General features: G+C 33.8%; 1 protein-coding gene across 1 annotated transcript; it reads left to right on the forward strand.

Annotated features, from left to right (window-relative positions):
- Positions 1 to 359: 359 nt before the first annotated feature.
- On the forward strand, positions 360 to 11,914 carry marco (macrophage receptor with collagenous structure). Its single transcript, NM_001292388.1, is given in 15 exon segments — positions 360 to 527; positions 1,963 to 2,061; positions 2,809 to 3,114; positions 3,255 to 3,317; positions 4,183 to 4,272; positions 4,604 to 4,711; positions 4,804 to 4,848; positions 5,087 to 5,194; positions 5,290 to 5,334; positions 6,719 to 6,817; positions 6,903 to 6,956; positions 8,274 to 8,318; positions 8,417 to 8,497; positions 9,999 to 10,169; positions 11,040 to 11,914. Coding segments are annotated over 15 exon segments (1,542 nt in total). The 5' UTR covers positions 360 to 436; the 3' UTR covers positions 11,177 to 11,914.
- Positions 11,915 to 12,629: the final 715 nt, after the last annotated feature.

The raw sequence follows: 12,629 nt of genomic DNA on the forward strand, positions 1-12,629 counted from the left end.
ATAGGAAACTTTAAGAAGCTTTTGCAAAAAATGTTTAAACTGATCATCACTAAAGCAAATGTTTTGATTATTAAAACTTATAGCAAACCACTTATCGGCAAATATCACATTTTCTCAGTGTCTGCCTTGTGCTTACTGGTGTGGCTCGATTTATCACTACAGGAAATGCAAACCAATGAATTTCATAGTGAATGGATTTTTCTGTAATATGTATTTCGAAAGTCTGACCACCCTGTTTTGTTTGTTTGTTTGTTCCTCTTTCCAGATACCCTGGAATTCAAATGGATGAATCATCCTAATTTCAGCTGACACATTCTGGAGTCACGGGGGGAAAAGCTAAACTGTATAAAGTCCACATTTTGGAGACATTTGTTAGTTCAGATATTACGGAATCAGGAACCATTATTATAAACAATAAGTTTTACTCTATTTTGGCATGGAATGTGAAGATAAAGAAAGGAGAAAAGCTATCCCAGCACTTGACTCAAAGTTAAAAGGATTCAGTCATTTTGACATGGACATAATTGGTAACATTTATTAATTCTTTCAAGGTTTCAAGATTGTTGTTTTGATTAGCCTTTCGTTCTTACCTGTAACTAATTGTAGATAATTTTATGACTATGGATCCACAAATTGCAAAAAAAGTTAGATCATGTATTTCTGAGGAAGAGTTACTTTGCTTCCACTGACAGTGGTTGCTTTGCTGCTCAACCCTTATAATAACAATATAATAATCCTTGCATTTGTTATAATGCCTTATCACATCGTTGAGATGTGTCTTTACAGAATATATTGTAAAGTGGATTGACTGTATATTTTGGGAAAAACACAGCAGCAGTGTCCCACAAACAGTCATGGATTGAATATTTTTTTTAAAAAGTGATTATTAACCTCAGAAAGCAATCCACCAATCAACTAACAAACAGGTTCCTACTTACTGCTTGGTAAACAGAGGTGCATGGAATAGAGAAACTTCCCTAAGGATTTGTCCTGCCTGGGAATCAAACCTCGGTTCTCACGCTTGAGATTCAAGTTTTCTAATCACTACACTATGGGACTTCACGTTAACCCTTCTCTTTGGATGGGATTGAAATTAATCCGGTTCAATAGGAATGAGCTTTGGATGCTCTAAACTACATCGTTTAGATGTTTAGAGCAACCAAACTATCGGCTGCTCCATTGAACTACATTGAACTATTTTCTGCTAATTTTATGCCACTACTTTTGTTGTATGAAAATAGTTCAAAAGAAATATTTTAGATAAACACAGAAATTAAAAAAACTTGTTGATGTATTGAGCATCAAAAACTAATCTAAGACTGAACTTCTTTGACTACCTTTACAATGTGTTATGTATATATCAACATTGAACTTTTTATGTTTTTTATGTAGTTAACATAGTGTAAAAATGTCAAAGAGTGAATATGACAAGCATTTATTCAGGGTCTTTGTAACAGATGGCTGAAATCCATTCAGAAGTACCTCCTGGAAGTTTTTTATTCCCAGGAGCTGGCTCAGATTTTGAACCAGTGACCACAAAATGAATTGAATCAACACTAATTCTGCAATACAAGTGTAACATAAGTTATGTAATATGCAATTGTATTTTCCAGTAGCAAAACTTGTTTATTCATTTTGTCTGGGTAAGAGATGGGAATGTGGAGGATGTTGAAAAGGAATGAGTGAAATTGTGCAGGCAGAGAAGGGAAGAAATGAAGAAAGAAGAGATGGTCATCTCAGACATTAGGGTAATAGCCTTAGCAGGGCAGGAAAAGCAGCTGTATCCTAAATAGATGAGCAAATTGCTTTCAACTTTTGCCAGCTCCCCATGCTGGTAATAGTATCAGGATTCTTGATAAACATTCCCTTCCCATTGATCACCAAGGAGAATTGATTTACTACCACCAATGTGCGATTTGTTCTGATTTTGCTAACCTTATCATCAAACTTTTGTATTATTAGGAGTAAGACCCAAAAGGAATAAATGCTGTTGCTATCAAAGTGGATTATTCATCAGCTTACTTTTGTTAACGGCGGCAGTTGTTTTCTTGGGATACAAATGTAAGTGTAAATTGCTGAACAAAAATGTTATTTAAGTTACAGGTGACTAGAGGGCATGAATTTAAGATAATTAGCAAAGGAAAGGGGGGACGTTTTGGAGGATTTTTTAAATACAGATTGTTAGGATGTTCTGCAGGATGTGGCAGCCAAGAAATCATACTAGCTTTCAAGAGGGAACCAGATACATATCTAATATTAGTAATTTGCTGGATTATGGAGAAAAAAAAGTAAATGGGATTGAAATAATTGGTGTTTCAATGAGCCAGCACAGGCATGATGGGCCAAATAGCCTTCCGTGCTGTAAATTTTTCTGGTTCCAATTATTATTGAGTAAAATCTATACTACGCACCATTTTCATTGAAAATAAAACTAGTTGAGACATAAAAATGAAACATAGCTTTTCAAACACAAATCGTTTTAGGTTTGTTTCTAGTAAATTATTGACAAATTAATGCAATTTTGATCTGATATATGTATATATTAAATAAAAAATGTGAATATAATTAAAATGGCAAATTTGATAAATTCCTGTATAACTAAAATAGTTCAAAAATATTGAATAATTAAAACAACTCACATTATTTTGTGACTTATGAGTTATGATCTCTTCCTTACTCATTGGATAACTGAGCTACTCCCCCTTGCATATCAACTGTATGGCAGGATGGCAGGATGAGAAACATTATTTAATACATCAACACATTATTATGTTTTACACATGTGTCTCTAATGTGTGTCTCTTTTAGTTTACACGATGAATAGGAAATCTGGTGAGCCTACTGGTTCAAAAGAAAAATATACTGCACTCAAATTGTTCCTGGAGAAAATAGAAGATTCTAATTCCATGCACCATGAGGGCACGAATATTTCCAATCATATAGATGACAACCTGATTTTTACCAAAAGCTTTGAGTATATATGGAAACAGCTAGAGATCATCAATTCAGTCATCAAAATTAATAAAGTCAAAATAAATAAAATGGAAGACGATTTGTGGGAATTGAAGATGAACACAAGTGAAATGCAAATGAATGGAAACTCATTTGTTGCAGGTATTTTGAAAAATGTTACACAACTTGTATTTTCTTATGTGCAATTTTAAGAATGATATTTAATTTAGTCTCATTTTCTAATTCATAATTATGTGAAGTAATTCTGTATTTTCAAAAAATGTTTACTTCATATATTTTAGGCCCACCTGGTCCGATGGGACCTTTAGGTCCTAAAGGTAACAAAGGAGATCCCGGAATAAAAGGTAAGGAAAAGTTGGAAAATGAAACTTTAGTAGGTATATCATTTTTTTTCTAGAATTTGGATATTGTTTGACCTATAATCAATTTATATCATCAACAGAATATACAGTCAATTGGCTACACAGTATATTTTGTGAAGTGCTTTGAAAAGTCTCTATAAGGCACTATATCAAATGCAAAGACACACATATATGTATATATATATATATATATATAAGATTTCTTAGCCTGTAGCTCAGTGGTTAGAGCACTCGCCTTGCAAGTGAATCAACCTGGTTCAATTCCTGGCAGAGCAAAATGTTGGGCAAGTTTCCTTACTCCACACGCCTCTGTTTACTCAGCAGTAAGTAGGAACCCAGTTGTTAGTCGATTGGCAGATCGCTTTTCCGGGGGTAATAATTCCTTCAAAAAAAAATTGGTCGCTTAATCCATGACTGTTTGTGGGACACTGCTGTGTGCAATTGGCTGCTGTATTTTGTCCACAAAATATAGTCAATTAACTTAACAGTATATTCTGTGAAGTGCTTTGAAATGTCTCGAAGATCTGATAAGGCGCTGTATCAAATGCAAGGATTATTTTTATTATTATAAGATTGCAACAATTTGTTTTACATTTACGATAGGTGGGCATGTCAACTGCACATAAAAATGGACAAATGTTTAAAAATATTGCACCGCTCAATTTGAATTCTCAAGTTTGTTTGCTGAATTTGAAGAAGTCATAGAATCTCAGTCTCTTCCGAAATGAATTTGTCATGCATAATGTTAAGTGTCCTAAACTTTCATTGATGCCAAATGGAAAAGACTTGACTAGAATTGTCCATAACAGTGTAATTTATATAGTATTAATAATCTGTATTTATCTAGGTGACCACGGCATTAAAGGAGATAAAGGGACCAGAGGACTGAACGGAATCCATGGGGTTAAAGGAGAAAGGGGTGTTAAAGGAGTTTCGGGTAAGTAAAACAATATCCAATTTTTTTTTACACACACCCTGTTTTGTGTATTACTGTTATTCTCCTTTTAAGATTACCCCGTGTGATGTATTATCTTTCAGCCAAAAGATAGGTAGAAAATCTGTTATGTTACTCTGGTTGTTGAAAATTTGGACAAAACATTAAGTTTGCTCACCTGGCCTTGTAAAATTGAATGTGTAGAGATCTTAAATCTTGTTTCATCAATGTATTATCAAAGTTTAATCAATTCATGATCAATGTTCTAGTGACTGTTTCCTTCATTCTTTTCACTTATATTGTCCATATTTTGTCCTCTATAACATATATCTAGGTGCAAATGGATTAAAAAGTGAAAGAGGGATTCGAGGAGAGCCAGGACCAGTTGGACCTGCTGGTGCTAATGGGCAAAATGGTGAGAGGGGTCAACCTGGAAGGAATGGTAAGTTTTCAATGTGAATAACTTTTTTTTTGAAATAGTTGTCATTTGTTGCCATTTTTAAATTGAAACACGTAATATTTTTTTTGTATTAGGAGTCAATGGTGTACCTGGACAGAATGGTCAAAAGGGAGAAACAGGTATTTTTATGGAATTAAATTCCTGATTTTAAAGATGAGCTTTGAGCAGCTAACTGAAGGGATTCAAAAATTAAAGCCTTGGTTTCATCTGGTATCATAGAAATGAAAGGGAAGAGATCCAAAATCATGCTCATCCCGCCCCCACCCATTCCCACTTGAGTGCTCAGCCAGCAGTGAAAGCACTTTCAGATGTTCTCCTGACATTAAATGCACTATATAAATGTAAATTGTACTTCAGGTATAAATGGATTAAAAGGTGAAAGAGGGATTCGAGGACAGCCTGGACCAGTTGGACCTGCTGGTGCTAATGGGCAAAATGGTGAGAGGGGTCAACCTGGAAACAATGGTAAGTTTTCAACGTGTGAATAACTTTCTTATTGAAGTAGTTGTATAAATGTTGTAATTTTGAAATTAAAACATGTAATATGTTTTGTGTTTTAGGAGTCAATGGTGTGCCTGGACAGAATGGTCTAAAGGGAGTTAAAGGTATTTTTATGGAATGAAATTCCTGATTTTAAAGATGAGCTTTGAGCAGCTAACTGAAAAGATTAATTTCTATATATCTATGGTAACCTTGACTTTGATTTTATTAGGTCAATTCCAAATGTAGGTAAAAATAATTGTAACATTCGTTTTCTTCTACAATTACTTGCCTGACCAGCAGTGTTGTTATAGTTTCAGCTAAATTGTACAATGCTCAATTAATGCATTGGTCTGGAGACAGTTTGGAGAAACAGCAGAGAACATTTTTAAAAATTTTAATGTTTAGGTTTTTGACTGACTGGAAGAAATGTAACCACCTTCGTAAAAATGATGTGGTTTTGTTATAAAAGAGCACAAGTTACACAAAAACTTACTTCAAGTTTGTATGATCTTATTGCATATAATTTGAGTTATTATAACTCTATATATTGTCTGTAGCATTGTGCATCAAGCTAATGGTATCAGTTAAAAGTTTGTATTTAGAAGTACTTAAATTTTTGTTTGGGTGGATTAAACGGCGAAAGACATATTCAAGATGATTCTAAATTTATGCACTGCTTGTCTTCATCAAATTAGTCGATACAAAAGCTAGAGAATATACAAGTCTTATAAATAGGAAATATAAACTCACAGCAAAGACTATAATTGTCTAGGCAATAGAGATTTTGCAACATTTGAATAAACCTAAACAAAGTGAAATGCGAAGGCAAATAATCTGTTAAATTGTAGACTGAGATGAATAGAGTAAAATGCTAAGGAAATAACACAAATACATGCACAGTAATTTAATAATTTTTNATCATCATATCTACAAAATGTTAACCAAAATAATGACCAAAACTAAGATTAAAAAGTACTGGAAAGGCTAGATAGAAGAAAACATAATTTGGCTTCAGGATTTCTTTGCTCATTGAGGTAAGAGGAGCAGTTCAGATAATTCAATTTATTTTTATTAACATGATAATCAGTACATTTTAATATTAGCAAGAGGTTTAATAAAGTGGGAGGTTAAAAAGTTACTTGTGAAGAGTTGGGAGCAAAGGACGAGAAGCCATGATTAGCTAATCTCGAAGAGTATGAGTTGCAGTAATTGAGGTGTTATAATTGGCATAAGTGTGTGCAGAGTAAAGCTGCCCCTCCTGACTGCTATCTAGTGACGTGGAAAGTGTATGTACTGAAATTGCTTAAGGATATAATCAGGTTCAGATAAGATGTATTTGTGGTCGAATAGCTTGCTAATACTGTATTTAGTATCCATGTTAAAACGAATAATAAGGTACTGGAGACCTGTATCTGCAGAATGGTGAAACATTGTAAAGAGATAGTGTGGAGAGAGAATCTGTCAATTCTTTGGTCATACAAAAATGCTCTTGATTTAATTTTTTAGGTAGTCCTGGAGTCACGGGTAGCATAGGTCCCAAAGGATCACAAGGGCAGAATGGGGAAAAGGGAATAAGAGGTGATAACGGTTTGAAAGGAACACAAGGTGAGTTGTTACAACATAAGATACTATTCCCAAATTGTCAAACAACTTTAAAAACATATCTGTTTCTATATCTGTTTCCTCTCAGGAATAAAGGGAGCCTTAGGGCCTCCAGGATTTAAGGGAAATAAAGGTGATCGAGGTACGATACTTTGTCATTTCCAAATCATAGCTTCTTTAATATAAGCAAATGTCAGTAATTCAGAATTGTAATACAAAAAAAATGATACAGAAAAGAAAGGTTATTTGACCCATCAAGTATATCTTTCTAAAGATCGTGCAAAGTCCATCCTACATGAAATTCACCCTATCTATTCTGCTTTCTAAAGCTGGGAAAGCTTTTTATCCAACCACACTATTCAGAAATAACCCACAGAGAATATTTCCCTGCCAAGCAGTATGGAAATCCCAATGCATGACAGAATATCTGTTTATTTCAATCCACGTTTATTCCTATAATCTCCAAAACATTTACCAATGGGATACCTTTGTACAAAGTTAATTAGCATGGCAGGAATTGCTTCTTTCAGAATATGTTCTACATAGTTTGTCTTTGCATTTTTAATTCATTCTACACTATATTATCACACCTCTCAGCACCTAAGAAAAACCTTAGTCATATTTGGGCTCAGTGGTCTCTTTTTCCAACAAGATATAATTTACTTCTGCAAATTCTCATAGTTTACAATGCTAAAGGGCATGAATTCATCCTTTATTTCCACTTTCGTCTGAACCTCTCTGGTGTATCAATCTACTTTCAAAGATAAAGTTCAATAATATATTGTTATTATGTAGAGTTCCAAAAGATTGCTTTTCTCGGGGTAATAATCTCTTCAAAAAATGAATAAAAAAATTTTGGTCACTCAGTCCACAACTGCTTGTAGGACACTGCTGTGCGCAATTGGCTGCTGCATTTTGCCCACAAAGTAAACAATCAATTCACTTTACAGTATATTCTGTGAAACGCTTTGAGACAATTTGAAGACATAAGGCACTATTATTATTTAGTTTCTGGATTCTTATTTGGAGAAGCAACACCTATATTTCATAAGACAAATTATTTTAAAATGTCACATCATTTCAGCAATTCTAATATTTGAAATCAAATGTCTAGAAAAGTAAAGTAGTTACTTCATATTAAAATATTAGGTTGACAAAGTTTCTTTCGATTGACTGGATCATTGTACATGTTATCCATAAAATTAATTGTACAGCAAATGTTTTACTGATAAACAAACAGGTTTGCATTTTTTTATTTATTTTGAAATTATTTTGTCAAATAGATCTGTGATAGATATATTATGTGACATGATACACTTCAGCCATTTGCAGCTTTAAAATATTATACCATCGATACTTGACCTGTAAAATTATTGCACATGAATTTTATTCAGAACTGCCTTTATTTTCCATGATAATTAATCCAATAAGGTTCAAATAACTAATGTTTACTCTTTAGGAATACAAGGTCACTCAGGAGCAAAAGGAGCAACAGGTTCCATAGGTAATAACTACAAGTTGTTTTTCTGTCCCTTACTTGCTGTAGACATTCATTTTGGCTATTGCTTGCTGTAATCCATCTCTAATAATCTGGTTCCTCAGGAATGAAAGGGAATCAAGGAATTAACGGGTTGCCAGGCACAATAGGCCAAAAAGGTCAAAAAGGGGAAATAGGACAAAATGGTGAGTCATTTGTTACTACAAAATTGTACACTAACTTTTTTTTCATTCCGCTGAAATAGGTCTTTATGATTTCTCATGTTAAAATTGTATCATTAGTAAGTATAATTCCATTGCTATTATTTGTCCTTGTTGCTAATCATGTGAGATCAGTATTTATGGTGGTGTAAGATCATTGGCACTATTATCTGTTGGACAAAGTCTATACTTCAGAAGAAAACAAAACATGGGATGAGAAAATGCTGTTGAAACCATTTAAGCCTGCTCATTCCACAGACCATGAAAAAAAATTACCATATTGTAAATGAAGTCCACAGATTCTGTTTTCTGGAGGAACATTTTGCATAGACCCCAACACATTTTGAACATATTTTTATTTAATGATCATAGAGATGTGCTTAGACTCGCAGGTGTCTATACAATTATACCTAAAGTAGCATATCCACTGCTGTAAAGCTGGTACAAGTGAGTCAGGTCACCACAATGTAAAACAGAAACACAAACATTCCTGTATCTGCATGTCAACTTTTTATTTTGTTCTGGTCTAATATGTCTGACTGGAAACCAGAGACAAAACTTCACACACATCACTTCTCTAGCCTGAAAAACAGGGAAGAGCAACAGCTAGAAAAAAGTTTCTAAATAAAGACACGGGGAAACAAACGTTGTAATTGTTTTAGTCTAACCTGTAATTTATCTTAACAATTTACGATTGCTGCATTCTCACATGTTTGCATACATCAGGAAATGCACAAGAGAGTCAAGGCAAAGCAATAAAATAGAATGTACAGGAGATGTCTGAACATAATCTGAGAATGCATAATTGTAATAGTAAATGTTGTGCCAGGTGATAGGACATGTTCCAAATCAATGTAAAATTCTACTGACATTTTGGAGATGTCATTTGTCATCATAAAAAGATGATAAAAATGTGGTATGTGATAGTTAAGGCATGTCAGGTGATGGAATAGTGGCATATGCTCTGCTACTCCAAAGCACAGTTGATTCAAGTCATGTACATTTATTGGCAGGTGTCAGATGCAGATTTTTACAACTCCTGTTTATCTAATAATTAAGAATGATTTGGGTAACATTCTGAGTATGTTACTGGAGTGAAATTGGATAACACACATATCCCAGTACAATAATGTTCATTTTATTCTAATGTTCAAAATAAAAGAAACAAATTAATATTTTTATTAAAGTTACATTTCATTTTAGAGGAAACCAGTGCTCACTGTTCTGTAATTTAGCTGTTCAGATGGTATCACTGGGAGCTTGAGTGGAAAAGATATTGGTATGAACTTTCCACACACATGAACACATCTGTATTTTTCCTGATGGGGGATATCAGTATGGGAAACTGTGAAAACATCAAACACTGTAAATATAATTCTTCCTGCAAATTCCCACATGTGCAAAAGTTAAATAAAAAGCTAATATACACTTATTAAGGTGCAATAATGCAGTACAATTATTTTAGATTTCATGCTATACTTTGCAGTTCCTGTGCTTGCTAAAATATTCGGAGGTGGCAATCAAGGCCGTGTGGAATTGTACCATAAAGGAGAATGGGGAACATTATGCGATGATGGTTTGACCCTGAATGATGCCCATGTAATCTGCCGCATGTTAAACTATCAGAGGGCAACTAAAGCTTATACCATTGGAGGAGGTAAGAACAAAGTAGAAGTTTCCAGACAAAGACACAATAGACTGATGTTTTTTAGCCATGTAAAATCTCCTAACTTCAAAAACAGCAACAACCAATTGTGTGGTGAAAAACAGACTTGCTTGTTCATTGTACTGTTATGGCTATCATTCAGATATGAATGCATTTGTGAATACATTCTCGGCTCGGTTGTTATGCATGCTTACCACATAAAGAACACCCACAATATTTGTAATCTTTTAAAAGCTTATCAACAGGTTATCTGTTGGGCTATTGATAATTGTGGTTTGGCAATTCATTACTCCTAAAAGGTACTTTTGCATATAATTCTCTAGTAATAGCAATAATAATTAAACTTTTTTAATAAAATTATTGGTAATAATTTACTAGCATCTTACCAGGAGAGAAGTAAACATCCACTTTTTAAATATTGTCCATTGACATATTACACAGTACCATTTGTATCAAGAGTTTTAGATGAGTTTGCAATCCGCTCACCTGCATTCCAAGCTCACGTGGGATGTGTGGAGATTATAGCCCACAAGAACACATAATTCTTATCAGAAAAAAAGCGGAACGTAAAATAAAAGTGAGCAAAAAATTTAAATGTTTATTATTTCAAGAAACAATGCTCTTTGTTTCATTCCAGAGTCTTAAATTTGTATAATTGTATTTTATTTGTCAAATGCCTGAACAGCCACAAACATTTTCTTTCCCAATATTTTGTACAGAATCAAATCTTCAAAATCTCTGTAGTACATACAGACACAAACAAAGAATTACTTTAATAATGTAGATGTACTTTTGATATGACTCTTATTTTTATTAATTATGCATCTTTTGACTTCTTTTGCAATTCATTACTCCTAAAAGGCACTGGAAGAATTTGGTTAGAAGGTTTACGATGCACTGGACAAGAATTAACTATTTCTCAGTGTCGTGGACTAAGTTGGGGAACTCATGACTGTTCTCACAGTGAAGATACTGGGGTTACTTGTGTCCAGTTGTAGAAATCCTTGTCTGCTTTTATGGAAATATTCTTCATCTTTTAAAAGCTTGTCAACAGGTTATCTGTTGGGCTATTGATAATTGTAGTTTGGCAATGCAATATTCCTAGAAGGTACTTTCGCATATAATTCTCTGTAATAGCAATAATAATTAAAGCGTCTTTCTCTTTTTTTATAAAATTGTTGGTAATAATTTCTAACCCAGTTTGTTAGATTATAATCTTGTCCAGTTATAAACTAATTTAAAAAAAATATCCATTTCATTGTTAGAATATAATCCCATAAAACTACAAATAAATTCATAGAAATTATAACATTTATATATTATTTGATATAGCACATATATTATAATTATAATACAGTACAATTATAATACAGTATTTATCAGATCATATTTTTTACTTTATTGCTTTGTATGTAATAAATCAATTATCTAAGAAATGATTGAAATTTTAACCCACTTTGAATTATGCAGTGCATTCAATTAATCATTTATTATACGAACTATACAAATATATTAGGATTTTCTTATACATTCTAAAAGACACACCTTTGGTAACATGACATTTAATGTAATTAACCAGACAGAGAAAGGTAATGAGACTTGGCGATTTCTGCATAACATCAAAAATGTTTTTGGGCTAGTTTTGAGGATACAACATATTGTATTACAAAAAAAATACATTAAGCAACTTAAAAGGAAAACAATGTACTTTCATAAAACTAATAAATTATTGAATTAAAATATTCGCATTGTGGGCAATATCTTTTCAATGTACAGTGGAATCGCTTTTGCCGTATGTCAGGTAAATCGGGTTAACCCTGGACGTCGGGTAAATCGAACAATACACTCAGCCCCAATTCATTTGTATTCTTACCTGTTTGAGTATGCCTGTTAATTCAGGTAAACATCTGGTTAATCCAGGCAAATCGGTCGCTTTTGAATGTACACACTCAAGCCTTCTGTGTCCCTCCCACGAGGGACTCCAGGATGTAGATGGGAGGAGTCAAACTCTCATTCCCAAGTGGCTGGAGTTGGGCTGTCAATCACTGAGGGGCGGGGGAACGGGGAAGAATAAGTGAGAGAATGCGAGAAGTCAAATTGCGATTGATTGGCAGCTGAGGTCTTTGTGAATGGGGTGGAGTGTCCATCCATTCACAAGCAGCTGCAGGCTGTCAATCACATCTAGCCTTTCTTGTCACAGCAAGATGACCTAACTTAACTAAAGTGGTATGACTTGGAAGAAACCTAACAGAAGTGCTTTGAGACATCTTGAAGAAGAAATAGGTGCTATATCAAATGCAAGGATATTATAACCCAGCGTTAATTGGCCCATTTCACGTCCAATGGGAATGCCATTGGTAGGGAGGAAGTGCCTTCGCCATCCCTCTGCTGAGTGGGAAAGTACTGGACTGTATTTTGCAGCCAAAAAAAATAAACTTTATTGAATTCCTT

The sequence above is a fragment of the Callorhinchus milii genome, unplaced genomic scaffold (assembly GCF_018977255.1).
Source record: "Callorhinchus milii isolate IMCB2004 unplaced genomic scaffold, IMCB_Cmil_1.0 Scaffold6, whole genome shotgun sequence".
Classification (NCBI taxonomy): Eukaryota; Metazoa; Chordata; class Chondrichthyes; order Chimaeriformes; family Callorhinchidae; genus Callorhinchus; species Callorhinchus milii.